Genomic DNA, 18,357 nt, shown 5'->3' on the forward strand with positions numbered 1-18,357 from the left:
AATGATCTCAGCGTTAACACATAACCTGGGACTCACTTTTCTCAGCCACGGCCGCTTGCCTGAAGGATGAAAACAAGGAGACAGATCAATACGACAAGTGCGGGGAAATAACAGTCTGTGCTGAGATTTTTTCAGTGTTTCCAACTAATAGTGTGTTACCTCTCACTGCTCTCTGTTAGTGTCACAGCAAACCATGCTAGATGCCAACTACTGCACTTACTTCAACCTCTGGTGCTCCAGCAAGGCATCAGCAAACACTGTTGGAATAAATAATAATCAACATCTTCTCTGAAATCTTCTCCATATCTGTGCTTTTAGATCCTTCACACTCCACCCACTTTGTCCAGATAGGTCAAGATATCGTTTGTGTGTCTCTTTGCCGTCAAACATCTCCAACGTGTATTTCCCTTTATCATTCTCTGTCGGGTTACAGATTTCAATCCAGACTTCCTGCACGCTGCTGCCAGGCTTTGTCCTGGCATCCTGGTCAATCCTCTTCTCTCTACATGGAGGAAAGCAAATACATGTTTTGTTATCAACGTACTCCTTCTCTTTATCCGGTGACATGAATTATTTCATAGTTTAGTAAGAGTAGAGTAAACGGATGCAGCTGCATAAACTCAGAAAGAATATGAATTTAAATTGAACATTTAGATGTAGGGACATGGATTCATTGCAAACTCATTTTATGAAGGACAAAGAAAATGTGTCATGCATCATAATAGGCAGATTTTCTTCAATTGTTTCACTCTTTGCACATCTTGAAATCTGCCAGCAGGTGGTGGTATAAGCCTGGCAAAAGAAACACAGTAGCTTCTTCGAATAATTGCAATACTACTGATGTGATCTTTCTCTGTGATGAAATGTTTGTCATAGCAGCTAATACACACTTTTATGTTCCTAAAGATCAGTCCAGTTGAACAGCTTAATCTCTTTCTCTGTAATAAATATCTCATCCAGTTTTATCCAAAATTAAGTCTGATATTTTGGATAAAAAAACGTAAAATGTACTGTCAGTTTTAACCACTATGTTTGGCTGCCAGAGTGATGCACTGTGTTTTTGATTATAACAGATAGGTAGGATGAAGCAGGTGTTTAAATGTCCAGATGAGCCTCAAGCTGCCACATAACAACATTTGCAGGCAGACATAATGATCCACTTGTTATTCACAGATTATTTTGTAGATCCTGAACTTTTAAAGCTGTCAGCAGTTGAACTTTGATAAGGATTTTAGAGGCTGAACTTCAGTAAAGGTGCTCCAGACGTTGCCATCATGAAGAGAAATGTCAGGGTACATTTATATACCTCTATTTGGTATTTGAGTGTGTGTATGTGCGGCAGTCAAGCCGGTGTGTGTGGATCTGATCTGAAACTGTGTTTGTGTTGTTGGCACACACGCAAGTTAGGCATAGAGCGCCTCAATATTGTGTGCATTTCCTGTCTTTAGGGTTAGAGCATTGCAATTCTGTGCCTTCCAGTAAACAATGTGCCTACACTGCATGATACTAAAGCAAAAATAAGCTTTTTTTCCATTTGATTCCCTGTGCAGGTGCTGGTGTTCCTGCACATAACGATTCTCAACATTGCTATTCCGGTCCGACTTAAAGTTTGTCAGAATTTAGTTTGGAAACGTCCTCCTTGGTGGCATATGCACATGGGGTGTCAGGTCAGAGAGGTGCTCTGCATGTGGACTCACTTGAGGTGCCAGCTGGTCTTCATGTAGCTTATATAGTATTTGAGTGAGCAGTAGAGCTTGAAACCTAAAGCAGTGCTCTGAATCTTCAGAGGGCTGGCAGACAATGCTGCAGAGACGGAGAGACAAGGCAGAGTTACTTTGCATACATTTCAGTTTCCTAGGGTAATTTAAAGAAATATGTCACCCAACAATTACCATTTGCATATCAAGTCATATTTTTACTACTTCCCAAACAGACATTTTTGCTTTCTATTTAAAACATTATCATGGACTAGTAACACACCTGCGCAAGCATGAGACTATTAAAGGTAGGGTAGGTAAGAATGGAGAAACCAGCTCGAGTGCGCTAGAATTTGAAAGTACGCAGCCGAAAAAAATCTGCCCCTTCCTTCAGACTTCCTTACAGAGCCACTCCTCCAACACACACGAACGCACACATGACCAATGAGGGCACGAGATAAGTTTGTGCACAGATGGAAGGCTGACAGGCAGGTAGGCCATCCAGTTATTTTGGCCGGGCCGGCTCAGATGATTGGTCGTGCTTTTTACAGCGCCACGGCTTCCACAGATGACATATTTGTATATATTTATTGTCAAAGCATTTAATGTATTCATTGCTATCGGGATGTTAAGAGCATTCCATGGAATATAACAAAAAGTGTTTCTGAAGTGAATTACCTACCCTACCTTTAAGCAAGTGTTTCAGAAAGCAACATTTTCTTAAATATTGAAAAAAGCAGTGAGCAACAACTGGATGACTTGGATGCAAGCGAGCAAAATACAAATAAAAACGTTTTCTTCAATCATTCAAGGTTATACGGCTGATTTATTGATAAAGACATTTCTTTATTTATTTTTAAGTCATTAATATTCAGGAACAGCACAAACACACCACAGGTAATTAACGTGGCTTTCTGTCGTATTATCCCCATGCCAACACAGAACACCTGCTGTAAAAACAACAAGTCTCCGGCACATTTCACAAAGGTATGGCTTCCACCTGGGAATAACTCACCGCACTGTTTGCTCAGCTGCTGGAGAAGCTTGTCATACTCTGTAAATAAAAATACCAATTAAGCGGTTGAACTGTGTTTTATATTGCTTTTGGAAGTCAATAAATACAAAATGTGAGATTAGAGGTAGGTAGCTGAATACTAAGGACACATAATGAGGTAAAAGAGGGACTTTAATCGCCTCACTTTCATAATGAATGGACCGTTTGTGCCAATTTGTGCCACACAGGAATAAATTCTATTTTCTGGGGACAAGGTCACGTCTCACCGTCATCCAGTAACTCTAAGGTGCTGACATCCTCTCCTCTCCCATCTGTCACCACCGCTCTGTAGGAACATGCCTCTTTCTTTGTAACCTGAGGAATGACCAAGCATTGTTTTAAAATTAAACATATTCATAGCTTCTCAAATGAAATATTGATACCTCTGGAGAAAACCCAATACTTAAATTAATCTTTTATTCAACCGAATACACACTAAATAATAGAGAATAAGACAAAGATGTGTAAACATCAACGGTGTGTTTATCTTATTTCTCTCACTGCACCAGCTACAAATTATTAATGTTGACTCACATTTCCCTGAGCTCTAAACTTCCTACATCTTTCCGTCTGACAACAAAGCAGAATCATTTTAGGTACCTGTGGGATGGTGAGAGTGCTGACTCCTGATGACTGGTCGTACACGACTTGCGTCACCGCCACGCCTTCTTTAAACCACTTCACTGACGTGTCCTTGTGTGTATTGGTCACCTGTGTATGGAGGGAAAAAACATACCTGAATTAAAAATGATCTTAAACGGATTGTAATGTACGTATAAAATCTACATTATGAATGCAAACCAGTGTTATAATAGTTACTGTTATTACTGGTTTAACATATATTGTGTAACAGAATTTAAAAGGAAAGGTTTAATATTTGGGAAATGTGCTTATTTGCTTTTCTGTGCAAAAGCTTGATGAAAAGACACCACTCGTTATTCTGACCATGCAATATGTAGCTTGAATCCACAAGCCATTAGCCTAGTTTAGCATAACGACTGGAACCAGGGGGGAACTGCTAGCCTCGCTCTGATCAAAGGTAATAAAACCTGCTGGTCTAAAGTCCACTAGTTAATATGTTATATCTTGTTTGTTTACTGGTGCAGAAACAACTTCATGAAGTCCCTGAACTATTCATTTATGTATTATTACAAGTAGAACATTAACTTGCCTCTGAATGATGTATCAACTGTTCCAGGCTCTTAATATGATGGTAGGTTAGTTTGCATATGAAAATTAGCACATTTATTCTTGAAAAAAGTACCTTGCACTTTATAACCAGTTCACAATCCTCATTTACCCTCCACGACAAGTCTTCCTCGAAATACGGTCCTTGGGAATACAGAAGACATGATCAACCATCTAGAAACAGTGGCCGACAGACCATAATTTATTCAGAGCAACCGATGAATCACACTTGCATCATAATACATCAATTATGGCTGTGTGGTACACAAGAGTACTGACAGGGAGAAGCTGCCTGCAATAAGAGAGGGACAATTTATATTAACATGAAATAAAAAAACATGTCCCTCTATAAAATATGTTTTGCATCATGTTAGTGTGCAGGTGAGAGACAAACTGTCTTTTATGTGGACTTTGAATATTTGACATGGTGTGAGACGGAGTGTTTGCACAAGCGGGCACTGGGACATTGGCCTATATACACAAAAGAGTGGTAAATCTCTCCTTATCACATCACAGAGCTCAGGTCATGAAAACACAGAGTTCAGTGGCACAGAAAGCGTCCTGTCTTTCTATATGCAACAGATGTCTCTTTATATTTTAGATCAAAAAGCTATTGCAACTAGTAGAGGTGATTCTATTTATCACACAGTGCGTTACTGAAGTTTGGAGGGTTCTTACCAGACTTTCTCTTATGGTCACGCCGGTTTTTCTGAACCAGGGCCAGCGTCTCACGAAACTCTGACAGAGACACAAACAATATCAGACAGCATTACAAACAAGTAGATTCACACAGTTCATATGGGGAGAACCAATGATAACCTGTTGCTCCAAAAAGGCTCTTATTTCCAAAATAACCTCAACATATATTACTGAATCCATTCAAATTCATATTATCTTAGCTTTTTGTGTATTTGGTCTCTATTTTGGCAAATTGATTGCACTAAAAAAAAAGTGAGGGGAAGCAGAGTCTGTATCCATAACTTTAGAAAAGTGAACATTTATTATCCAGTGGATTATTTACATTATATTATCATATGTGTATCATTAACATGAAATCAATATATTTATTTTCTAAACATCAAGGCTATCGTCAAAATCATGAGTTACTCACCATTGTGTTACTTTGTTTAGTGACTGATGGTGATTTAACAGACATTTATTTAAATGAAACTCTTCCAGAGGATTGCTTTCAGGAAGTAAGGATAAGATTTCATCACTGTGTCAGTCTTTATTGAGCTAATGTGACGTCTCATGTACATTGATTCCTGTTCTGTTCTATTGTTCCTCTACATTTGTGCTTGTCTCTCAGTCTGGTATTAAACAAAAACCAATATGACGCTTATTGGCACCGGACTCACTTTCATCCACAAAGACCAAAGTGAACTGGTTCTTGGCGCGGCCGTCCTTCAGCTGCGCCGTGTACGAGCCCTCGTCCTCCGCAGAGAGCTGGTCGAACAGAACCTCCACCAGACCGCTGGCCCTGTCGAAGGTGATCTTACGGTGCTGCGGAAGAGAGAAGAAGTTCACAGAGTAGATCAAATATTAAAGGTCCCCTATTTTACTGTTTTTCATCAATATATTATAGGTGTCAGATATATACAAAACATGTCTCTGAAGTGTTTGGCTCCAAACACCAAACAGATCATTGCAGCATCCCATAATCCCCTCTGTTTCAGCCCTGTTTCAAAAGTGCTGATTCTCTGTCTGTTACTTTAGATGAAAATAAGGAGCCACTCCCCACGCCCCTCTGAGAGATATTTAGTTAAAAAGAACACAAAGGTGCTCTAGGAGGAGATTCAGGTGATAAGATGGGGGGGATACCTTGGTTGGTGATTGGCTAATGGTTACACAAGCCCAAAAAATCGTTATGACATCATAAAGTGGACACAATCTGATCAGCTCATTTTCAGACAGGTTTTTATATAAATGGATCAGGACAAAAAGAGAGAGAATCTTTCTTCCTGAAAGTTTAAGAATCTCTTTACACAGAGGGGACACATGTTGATGTAGAAGACACATGAAGAAGAGGGGACACATCTTTATGGCGTGTGGCGCAGTGGATAGAGCCTTGGTATGGGGATCAGATGGTCACAGGTTCAAACCCCACTGCAGTCAGCATGTCTTTCTATCCCTGGGCAAGACACTTCACCCCAAATTGCTCCTGTCGGGATTGCCCACAGTATTGAGTATGTAAGTCGCTTTGGATAAAAGCGTCTAACAAGTAACATGTAATGCATAAAAGACATGAAAAAGTGTTTTTTGCACAATAGGTGACCTTTAACATTCCTAACACACACAGACACACAAACAAACAGGAAGCAGCTTTTAAGCATATTTGTATGACTTTTATATTCATCAAGAGAAGTGCGTGTCCTGAATGTTGATAAGCCTCGGATGTGATTTGTGATGTACGGCAAGCTGAGGGCCCTAATCAGCTAAATGGCTTTTTGAATTTGCAAACCTCAGCTGTGCTCATTTAGAAATAACACGTAATCAGTACTGTTCAGATGGAGCTCTGATATTGAGAAATAATGGAATAAATAAAAATGGAAGCCTCTGGATATAAAACAGTCGCACAAACAAACACGAGCAAACACAGACACAGACACACACGCACGCACACACACACACGTTTCTGACAGAGTTGTGGCTCCACTGTAAATATACTGTGTTGTGTTTGCTCTCCTCTCTGTGGACACACCAGCGCACGGTTCAATAACCTTGAAAGCATTGCAGATTCTTTTTTACTTTGTGTCATAACGCATGCAAATGCTGGAGAGGTCTGTTCACATCACTTTATGTTCCTTGATGATTATATTGTTTTATTTTCAGTCATCTCGGTTTAGATCGCCCTTTAAATTGGCAAGTGAAATCACTGTGGCGCTATTTTCCATATCCGCCCTTGCTGTAGCACTCCATTAATTTTGTCATGGGTTAGAGTGTTTGTGAAAATAGCTTTTTGTTTTGGTTGCAAATAGCTAAGGCTTTTATGAAGATGTTTATGAAAGCAAATGCATTTAGAGGTCATTGTTGAAATATGTGAAACACATATTAGTGCAAGTATACAAACAGATCGACTTGAAAAAGAAGCAAAAGAAATACAATAAAAGAGTTTGTGTTTTATCAATATGTCTTAATACATTTCACAAATCATTCCTTATTACTTTACATTACATTGCATTTAGCTGACGCTTTTATCCAACGCGACTTACAATAAGTGCATTCGAGCAAACTAGAAGAAAACAGAATCATATAAGTACATCAGGTTTCATAAAGCCAAAACATTTCAAGTGCTACTCAACTAGCTTTAGATAAGCCAGTCCTTTATTAGTATATAAGTGCTTTGTTAGTAATTGTATCGCTCGAAGTGGAGTCGAAAGAGATGAGTTTTCAGTCTGCGCCGGAAGATGTGTAAGCTTTCTGCTATTCTGATTTCAATGGGGAGCTCATTCCACCATTTTGGAGCCAGGATAGCAAACCGACGTGTATTGCTTATATTTCTACAGTTGCTACAGTGATAGAGAATCAATATAATATAATATTAGATAATGGAATACAGTTCACTACCGAAATAAGAAAGCTGTCCAAAATGCCTTTACATTCCACCTTTACATTTTGGGCATCTAACCAAAACGGACACTTTTACCAGATGTTGCTCCTTTCCACATTAAGCTCAGTTGCTCCTCAAGTCTCACAGACTTTGTTTATTAGCTCAGTCTCCAGACCTTTGTGCTGCCGTGCACACCTGCTCTTCATCCTCGTTGGCAGCCTCTATTTGCTGCCTTCCTGGAAGTTTATCACAACACTAATTGCTGTTTTTGATTCATAGTGACTTGTCATAATTGCAGCTGCATGCAGGTGCACACTAATTTAATGTATCCTGGTAAAGTTGCAGAACATCTGTGATTTAAATGCTTTCAACACTAAATAGACAGACTTTAGAGCTGCACATTAAATAGCTGACTGGATATTTAATTACATATTTAAACCTTCAAAAAGGGAAGGTTTTGAACAGATTTCCAGACTGAATTTCATTTTATTACGGTGGAGGAAGCACTGAGATTCAAATAGCTGTCATTTATAAAAAGTAGTTTAGTCTAAAAGATCACAACAAAAGAAACTTGAGGGGTTGTAAGATGCTTAATCATTAAGTAAAAAGGAAAAAATGAGTTATGTGACACAAAATATATCTCTGTGTTTATTTTTTTGGGGATATCTTTGTTTTTGGGCCTGAAAGATTTATGTTAATACAACCATCTGAGAAGATTACCAGAAAATGTCAAGTTTGAGGCTAACAACTCACAGTCATGGGAAATGTAAGAACCAGTGTTTAACGCCACGTAACTCTCTTTAACCTAACTTAAGTATCTCGCAAACTTTAACCCTTTTGCAGTGGTGACATGATTTGCATAAGTTATGGTTTAGCGAGGCAGGATGGGCCTCACATACATCTTGTACAATCATTTTAAATATCAATCATATCTTGATCCAAAAAACTACTGGTAAAGGATTCTGCCATTTTCTCATTGAAGTAAAGAAACACTAGAATATAAGCATAACTGTGTCTTTATCCCAAAATACTTTAAAGTACGATTTGTTTTAAAGAACTGTGGATATCAACTCTCAATCCTGACGAGGTTAGATTCATGCTCCTACTTCCAGTATTGCAGGAACACCAACACAGCGTTTCCTACCGGAGAGCTGCTGATTTCTTTGTCGTTGAAGATGAGACGCAGCTCAGCTTCATCACTCAGGCTCTCAGTCTGAAGCCAGAGACGAACTTCACCTTTCTCAGAAACCTCCACCTGCCAGCCCGACTTCAGATCTATCACTGTCAACAAACACAAAACATCACAGGACGTGCTCTAGCTTTGTATGTACACCATGTGTTCGAATTAGCTCTATTTACATGTCAACCTTTACCAAATTCTGAACATTTATCAAGTTTAATGAAGAAAATGACTCTGATAGCAGCTTAAGATCTACCTTTAAAATTAAATATATGTATTTTACACATCAGCAGATCATCATTCTCTGTGAAACAGTGCAATGTCTTTGGTACGTACGTGGATTTCTGACTTGCCAGCTGAGTTCTTTGAGTCTCTCAAGGTCTGCAGAGAATAAAACAGCAGCTGAAGGTTAATTAAATGTTGACAGGAGCTGAACGTTGATTGAGATCGCTACGCTTTGTTAAACCAGTGACCTTGTTGAAGTGGCTGTGAGAGGCATAATTATTTGCTTGAGGGAAAAACTTGATAACCCTTAAAATTAAAAAGTCCAATGCTCTTCATGCTGCCACAACTGATGCTGAACTGTTATTGTCAATGTGCCTGAGGAAAAGTTGAGAATTAGACGGTTTAACCTTCTACTCTCCCATAGTTTACCTTCAGCCGTGAAGTCGTAGCTGGCCGACAGGTCTGGGTTGTCGCTGGTCTCCACGGTGTAGAGACCCAGATCCTCCTCAGAGGGGTCTGAGAAGGTGAGGACAGACCTGAGGGACACATTGAAGAACAGACTCAGGGGTCTATGGAGGAGCTTGGGATTCTTGTGTATGTGTTAGTCCTCAGCACCATGTGATTTAGGTGCTGGTATGTGATAACAGCTGTCTTTCTGTCCCAATAGAGTTATCCTTATGTCTTTCATTCAGCTAAAATGTTGAGGTATTGTTTAACAAGAAGTCAATAAGCAAGACAGTAGGCAGGCGTGCTTCCCTAAAACTAAGAAATGGGAAACTTAAAGGGGACCTATCATGCAAAATGCACTTTTGTACGTCTTTTATACATGAATATGTGTCCCCGGTGTTCCAGGGAACTCACCAAGTGTCAGAAAACACAACCCTCTCTATTTTCCTCCATACCCAAATCTCTAAAAAAGGGGCTGCAACGGATCTGATAAAAACTGATCCAGATTTGAACACTGTGCTGACGTCAGGACGGTGGCACTACGGCTATTGTACCAACTCCACCAATCAGGAGGAGACAGCCACGGCCATTGCCGTTCGAAAGCGCTGGAGACGCTGTAGTACATATGCCAGGCCTGTAAGTGGCGCTGTTCTCACTGAATCTGCCCTTGCAAATCCAGAGCTAAAAAAGTGCAAATTGAGCGAAATGAGGCATGGCTAAAATGCATGATCTGTTTGGTATTTTGAAGAAAAAAAAAGTATAAATATGCCTTATATAGGTATGGTCCTACACTATATTATTCAAATATAGCATGATAGGTCCACTTTAAAAGAGACAGGCCTTTAGTTGGGGTCACACAGTTTAAAAAAAGTGCTTTACAGAGCAAATTCAATTGATCTGGTCCATTTTGAATCTAAAAACCTAAGGTGTGGACCGTTTTCAGACTAGAGTCGCACATTTGATGACTTTGGACAAATATGACTTTATTGCAACTTCACTTGGACTTTAACACCAAAGACTTGAAAACGACAGACACATTTTAGGTGTTGTTTTAGGACTCTTTACTCAATGTTTAGGACTTGTGACTTTTTAGTCTTGTCTTGGGACTTGATGCAAAGACTTGAGACATACTGTACTTCTGACATGCAAAACATTATCCCAACTCTGTTTACAAATATCTACAAAATCCGAAAAAGTTAAGGCATTAAAAGTTGCAGGGTAAAAATCCTTTCTGACAACTTGAATGAGCTCTTCTAAACATCTTTTATTGTTCTTGCCTACTGCCAAAGATGTTTTGGATTGAAACAAGCAAAGACGTACAGTCCATGCTGCACGTGTGCCTTACCCGCTCTTTGTGTTTTCTGCCTGAGCACTTTGGGCATCGATGGGCTCGGTGTAGTTTTTGTTCCACAGAAACTTGCTCTCCTCGTCCGTCCCCTCAGCCTCGTAGCCCAGAAATATGAAACCATCGTCGTCCACTCCAATCTCGATGTTTTTTGCACCTAAAGGATGAAAGAGTGGGTGAATATGGCTGCATTGTGAACAAAATCAGATTCATATTTTGAATATATTTTTGATAAAAAGATTCCAATGGTTGCATTTTGTTTAAAATGATCTATTATGTAAATGTCTCTTTGCTACAGCTCCTCTGGTTAAAACCAATTGTCTCAATGTTCGGATGGACATACGAAGTTTATAGTTTGACATTTTGGGAAACTTGCTTCCATGCAAAGAGTTACGTGATTAGATTCAAATCACTCTACGTTTGTCCGATACAAACATATAATATTATATTTATATTGTCATATAAACAGTGGCGTTTTTATATGTACAAAAGTGGTGGGGCACGAACAACTTAGATGTGTATATATAAGCTTCAAGGTCACAATATCAATCGATCCAGCAGAGCAATAGCCTATAGGCAAAACACGTAGAAAAAAACTTCAAAGCTGAAGTAGATGGTCAACTTCATTCATTTTCTTTCCGTTTTACTGATTTTAATCGCTATACGCTGCTCTCTCTCGTCTCCTCTTCACAAACAACTACTATTTTCAATCAGCTCTCTGAATTATGAGATGACGTTTGATAGGTATGTCAGCACAGTGCCCCTATGGTGATTATTTTTTTGCCGCACACATTGAATAGAAAAATACTCTGAGCATGCGCAGTGTAGTTTTTACAGTACAGGTTCACTTTGACAGTGAGAGAGAGGGGCTAGATCGGGGCTTGACCCACGTCGCTCAAAACGGCTCAACATGCACACTGTAGACACTAATTAGAAGAACACAGACTAAAACAGCAATGTACAGATGAATCAGATGATTAAACATGATCTTAAAATATATTTTAAGATGTATTTTCTTTGCATTTATTTGCATTTTTTAAAAATTATTATTTTAATGACTTTCTGCTGACACTAGGGGCTGTGCCCCACCTGCCCCTAATGACCAGTCGCCACTGCATATAAAGCTGGAGCCAGAAGTCTTTGGACAGATTCCCTTTGTTTCCAGTCTTTATGCTAAGCTAAGCTAACTGTCTCATCATCCAGTTTCATATTCAACAGACAGACATGAGAATGATTATCTCTCTTCCCACTATACCCTCTGCTAGAAGGCTAATATGAGGTAACCTAACCCTTTAAAGGCACTTATCAATATGTGTATATTGAGGATACTAGAGGTCCCTTAAAGCTTGTCGTAATAAATAACTTCTCCACAGACTGGAGAGTGGCTGCTTTTCCTATTATCATATCCAAGGTCCAGAGCCTCCAACACGCCTGGCAGGGGGATTTTTTTTCAAATATATATTATAATATTAGTTTTTCTGGAGGCATGACGGCTGACCTGTGGTGTGAGCTGTGACGGGCTCGGTGGGCAGGGAGGCGGGACCGACTCCAGCCTGATTGACAGCCACCACACGGAGACGGTAGGTGTGACCCTCCTGAAGACCTGAGACCTGGACGTCATGAGAAACACATCAAATATTTACACACTATTGTCATAAAGTATCTTGGCTATTTCAGCATTTGGACCCACAAATACAGAAGGGAATGAAATACTGGAGCAGGCTGGATTTTAGAGTCATAACAATAATACAATTGCTCATACAATTATTAAATACACTTAGATCAGAGTTAGATCGAATGAGGGCTGTCACAATATCAGATTAACAATACAACCTTTTTATGTCAGAAAAAAACACAACAATATTATTACGATTCCTCAATAAATTAATTGTAATGCTATCAGTCAAAATCATCTTTAACTTTGTGTAATGGATTATACAAATGTTTGTGTGAGTTGTTAAGGAAGGAGACAACAGTGAGAAACAGAGATGATTCAAGAGAGGCTGAATTATTTTCATGAAATTATCCTATGTGTATTTATATAACATAAAATCAATATTTCATTTATACATTACAGTTACCGTCAATAGAGGAATATCTTTACATTCCTGGATCAGATAATAGACACATCCTGATTTAAAAAGTTGTTATCTTGACATAAAGCTTGTAAAAACTATTTGTACAGCTTCACCTGAGGAAGTTCTTACTTGTGTTGGTAGTGGTCTATATTCTTGTAAAATACATTTAATTGGAAGAAAACAGCAGTGTGGGCTAAATCCCTCTTCCCTCTAGCTTCACTCACCTTGTAATGTGTGTCAGTGATCGGCTTTTCGTTCAGAGTAGTCCAGTTGTCTGATTGGTCGCCCTCGCTGATTTCCAGGAAGTATCCAGTGACGGGACTCTGACCTTGGTACAGCGGGGCGGCCCACAGGAGCACCAGAGAGCCGGCACTCACCTCCCTGACCTCCGCGTCATAGGGGCAACCTGGACAAGGAGCAGGAGCGGAAATAATCCACAGCAAAAACCCTCGAAAAACACCTCAGCTCAGGCTACCAGAGAAGACTTCATAGTTTTCGTCGTTTGTTTTATACCACTGTGTTTTCCCTTTCAATAACTCTGAAAAATAAGTACAAATTGTACTCACACTCTACCCCATTGCATTTCAATTGAACTTCAAAACATTGCAACTACTTTGCACACTTGCATATTGTAAAGTATCCTTAAAGGGGCCATATTATGCTTTCTGGGGGTTTCCCTTTCCTATATGTTTTTGTACATTTAATGGTCTGCTAAGGCTAAAATCCCTGTCTTCTGTCGAGAGGGTGTTTCTCTCCCACACACTCCTCCCGTCTGAAACGCCTCCATTGCACTCCTTTATTTACTCCCGTTACATAGTGACATCACTATATAACACTCGCACTTCTATTGGCTAGTGCTCCAACCCATTAAAGCACATTTTGAACATTAAAGCATGTAAACAGTAGAGGCACATAATACAAATATGAAACCTGAACATTTGCATAAAAGGGCCCCTTTAAATCTTATTAGTAGTAGGTTGGTCTATTATGGCGAATTCTATATTTTATTTTGGGTATTCTAAAGACCGTCTATAGATTTATATTTCTACTGTGGATGTATATATTTACTGTTTATTTTTTAACTCATGCAATGCATAGTTAAACTGCTGCAGTTTAAACAAAATTATTTTACCAATTTCAGATCGCTAAAGTACATCAAATGTTATCTAACCTTACTGTATCTAATCTGATTTAGTCTAAACTAATATAATATGAAATAATCAATAAAATATAGTCATAAGTGTAACAGGGTCATGGATTTTTGCAGGAGATCCTAAAGTGCAGAGTGTGTCAGCTATAACACAATAGTATATTCCCTGAGTGACCATATCAGAAACTAACTGAACACTTCTTCTTGGGAAGTTGTAACAAAACAAATCAGAACTAATAGTAAAGTCCAAACGAGTACAGTCACATTTCTTAATCTACCCCCACAGACTCCCTGCCGGCACTTGGTAGTTAATTTCCTTAATGATTTTTGGTCACTTTTAAATTATTAATGGCACAGAGGAAAGCCCATTTGGAGAGATTAACGAGCTGCGCTTTAAAAGTGGCATGTATGAGAGAGCCTCCATTTTCTATATTAATATCACAAGAGGCTGATAGGAGCGAGGCCGGAACCTGAAACACCACACACTGCAGGTGAGTCTGTGAGTGTGTGTGCGTGTGTGTGTATGTGTGTGTGTGTGTGTGTGTGTGTGTGTGTGTGTGTGTGTGTGTGTGTGTGTGTGTGTGTGTGTGTGTGTGTGTGTGTGTGTGTGTGTGTGTGTGTGTGTGTGTGTGTGTGTGTGTGTAATATACAGAATGTGTGTTAATAATAATGCAATGTAATTTCCAATGGGGAAGGAAAACGTATTGTTACAGGTTTATTTTGTAAACTATCTACACATTGTTTTCTGTCTGTTAGTCAAAATAATGAGGGGTTGTTAAAAATGTGACTTTTTCCATTCACGTCTTCTTCGGTTTTTAACCAACTTTTCTCCTTTATAGATTTTTTTGCTCTATGAGATTCTTAGGGAATGAATACCTGAAAACGCACCTCAACTCTCCAGTTTTTAAAATACTTCTTCAGATACCTTGAAATACCTTCTTCATGTGATCTCTATCTTAATATAGAGGTAATATTCTCCTATAAAGAGACTTAAACAGAACATTTATCAATGAAAAGGCAGTAAAGACAGGTTGTAAAGATGCAAATAAAACATTATATATCATTTTTATCAAGAAAACTCAACATGATTAAACGTTGTTTTATAGCATTAACAATACAACACAGGATTTACACATTTCTATTTCATATTTTAACATTAATATGGAAAACTCAACATCTAATTTCACCCCAACTAACTAAAGGTTAAATCATTAATTTACTGCTCATGTTTGTTTTTGTTCGCCACCTCTCAGAGCATCAGATAGTGGGATCAGGGTCTTGCCCAAGACCCTGGCTCTTCAGCAGCACAGGCAGAACACCAGCAGTCAAAGCAATATTAAAGGACAAAACATACTCAACAAATAATGAATTCCAGTACCTACCTCAAACTCACTTTAGCTTCTGTTTCAGCTACTGATTGCACTTGAATGCTGACCTCTGTCTCCATTTTGCACTTGAATGGCATAATATGCAAATGGCCTGTTTTTATCTGTTATGTTATGAGTTGACCGTATGCACTTTTAAGGGTGTGATTTTAAATAAAAAATAACAGTTAGTGAGTGTTAATGGCTCGTCCAGTTGATGGATCGTCTTGCCTCACTTTCCAAGCTGAAGTCAATAAACCTTTAGTTTGTGAACTCACAGCCTTTTGAAAAATCTGCAGGTCAGCATGGTAATGGAAAACTCTTAAATACCCAATGCTCTGAATTAATCAGTTATCTGGAAACTATTGATTTCTAAAGTTAAAGTCCCCCTTACTCAGAATACCTTATGGTTGCTTCACTTGGGTGTTTGACCTTCACTCTGCAGACAGACATATGTTTTTATAACTATTTACTTAAAGGAGGAACGTTTCTCTGAGCTAAGACTTTTGTTTAAAACAAGCATTAACAAGCACATGGAAGCATATCTTGGTCAAATATGCACCCAGCACGAGAGGGAAGTGGAAAACTAAAACCTTCCAATGCACCTGCGCTGAGAATGGATTTGTCAGTGAAGCAGGAGTTCTCTTGTGTGCAGTAATTCAACTTGTAAAATTTAAAATATTTGCTTTCTCAAAAACCCTAGATTTATTTAAATGGGGTATAAGGGGTCCATATATGTCCATTTATATATTCTGGAACTATAATGCTATTTTGTTTAAAAACTCATTTCATAATATTACAATACGAATTATTATTCATAGCAGAGTATGTGTTTTAAAACTTTAAAATGTTGTTTACTTTATTCGTACTCTGCTGCCCTACAATGCAGATCATAGATATCTATTCAGTCATTTCACATGTTCTACTTATTGTATGAACTAACATAAAGTGACATTTTCTCCTCACCTGGCTCTGGCATGGTCCACTTCTCACAGAGGAAAGCTTCGCTGCTCTCAGACGGCTTCCCCACGCCGGCCATGTTGGCAGCAAACACACGGAACTGGTAGAAGTCTCCACTCGTCAGGTTACAAACCTGAGAATATAAGTCAGGCATGATTCACTCTGGGGAAATGTGGGTAGTGATCAGACAAACCTAAATGTGCTACATCTCACATGTAACTTAAGCCAAAGTCTTTAGTTTCATTTCTATTTACAATGAAGTAGGCAGATTTAAAAACAATGATCACGAAAAAAATGTGAAATCTCAATTTTCCATTCAATGATTTGACCAAACCCTGATATTCTTATAATCATTTTTATGTTTTTCAAGATTGTTTAGTTAAAGGTCCCATGTCATGGCCATTTCTACTGATCATAATTCCATTGTTGAGGTCTACTAAAATAGATTTATATTGTGCAATTTTCCAAACTCACATTGGTTTCTCATACAGCATCTCTGTATAGTATGTGTATTCACTCTCTGTCCTAAACGGCTTGTTGGAGCTCCTGCCCCCCCCTCCCTATGAGCCCAGTGGCCGTCTGTGAGACAGCGAGACACAGCGAAACCCAGCCCGAACACACACACACACCCGCAGCCTGGCTGGGAATTTGTGTGTGTGCTCACACACAGACTCACAGCCTCGCCGCGTCCCGCCGTCTCAGGGAGGAGAAATGGCAGAGCTGCAGCTGAGAAAGGATTGAGTGTGTGTGTGTGAGGAAGTCCGTGGATTGGTCAATTTGGACCAATCCACAGACTTAACTTAACGGCTCCGCGGACGTAACGTAACGGCTCCACGGATTGGTCCATTTGGGTATGGGCACGTCACTGTACCCAGGAAGAAAAAGAGAAATCTCCAACGAGGCGTTCTGGGGCAGCATAGACAGGTATTTTCTGTGTTAGAGTTTTACTCGCTACAGGATGTACTTTGAGGGTTTGTGACTTTGCAGACCGTTTACATGCATAAAAAGCTACATAACAACAAGGGGACGGGTAATAACCGGAAAAGCATGACATGGGACCTTTAAAATCCTGGGGTAAACAGTATGTCTGGGTGGTTTGTCTAATTTTTCTTTATTATTATATACTACATGTATTATAAGTGATTTCTAATTGTTCTTATTGACAGTAAACATCTCACTTTTTTTATAGCATTGTTCAAAAAGGTATATGCAGCATAAAAACTCATTCCTACGCATAAAACAAAAATAATGCATTCTGGCATTGTGGATGTTTTGAGGAAAACAGAGCTCAGTTAGCACTTTGTAAAAGTGAAAAAAGTTCCCTGTTTGTACAATAACACCTCTCCATACTGAAGCAGGCATTTAACAAGGTATTAGCTCTGCTGCTGCCACAGCATTTTTTGTTGAGCCCCAGAGACACTTTGGCTTGGGAAGAGAAGGGATTCAGCCGTATTGATCTGTCCATCGATCTTCCTATTCACAGCCACTTAGACTTTAAGGCCCTTATCGCCTCGGTGAACAGTTGTGAACCTGTGCTGCTGCAGGCTCTCTCCCCGCCACTAATTGACTCAACCAGAGGGAGCTTATTTCACTGTTATAGCAGACGCTATCTAAAACACAATTTCCCCCCACCCTTCATTATCTATAGATCTTCCCCTAGCCACATTTAGATAGAACGACAACCATCTTATCTGATCAATTTACAGTAAGTCCTGCAAGACAAATGCAAAGGTTGTCTGCCAAAATAAATAGGGAAGTACCGTCGTCCTCCACTAGATGGCGAACAGGCTGCATTTGATTAATGTGCAACATATTAATGTGCAACATATTTTTTGTCTTGCAGTGGGAACTTGGGTTTCATGTTTTCATAAAGTTACATGAGCGGGCATGACATGAAATCATGACCTGACTGACATTATGACAAACTCAATCACATTAAAGCATTACTGGTAGCATTTGTATTCAACTTTGGCAGTGATGGAAAGTAACTAACATTTACACTACTACTGCACAATTTCAAAAATATCTTTTAGAGGAAAATATGGTAATTTCTACTTTAATCTGAGAGCTTTAGTTAACAGTTACATTGGAGGTCAGGATTTAACATTCAAACGTGTGA

The 18,357-nt window shown here is 39.1% G+C and overlaps 1 protein-coding gene across 1 annotated transcript in view; it reads right to left on the reverse strand.

Annotated features, from left to right (window-relative positions):
* myom3 (myomesin 3) overlaps positions 1 to 18,357 on the reverse strand; it is a 55,407-nt gene that overhangs the window by 1,883 nt on the left and 35,167 nt on the right. Inside the window, 17 exon segments of the mRNA XM_034112712.1 lie at positions 37 to 59; positions 221 to 257; positions 339 to 502; positions 1,698 to 1,803; positions 2,713 to 2,751; positions 2,979 to 3,066; positions 3,352 to 3,462; positions 4,016 to 4,083; positions 4,618 to 4,677; positions 5,298 to 5,442; positions 8,634 to 8,770; positions 9,006 to 9,050; positions 9,324 to 9,430; positions 10,687 to 10,843; positions 12,185 to 12,296; positions 12,989 to 13,170; positions 16,245 to 16,371. Coding sequence (XP_033968603.1) covers positions 37 to 59; positions 221 to 257; positions 339 to 502; positions 1,698 to 1,803; positions 2,713 to 2,751; positions 2,979 to 3,066; positions 3,352 to 3,462; positions 4,016 to 4,083; positions 4,618 to 4,677; positions 5,298 to 5,442; positions 8,634 to 8,770; positions 9,006 to 9,050; positions 9,324 to 9,430; positions 10,687 to 10,843; positions 12,185 to 12,296; positions 12,989 to 13,170; positions 16,245 to 16,371 — 1,708 coding nt within the window.

The sequence above is a fragment of the Trematomus bernacchii genome, unplaced genomic scaffold (genome assembly GCF_902827165.1).
Source record: "Trematomus bernacchii unplaced genomic scaffold, fTreBer1.1, whole genome shotgun sequence".
NCBI classification, from domain to species: Eukaryota; Metazoa; Chordata; class Actinopteri; order Perciformes; family Nototheniidae; genus Trematomus; species Trematomus bernacchii.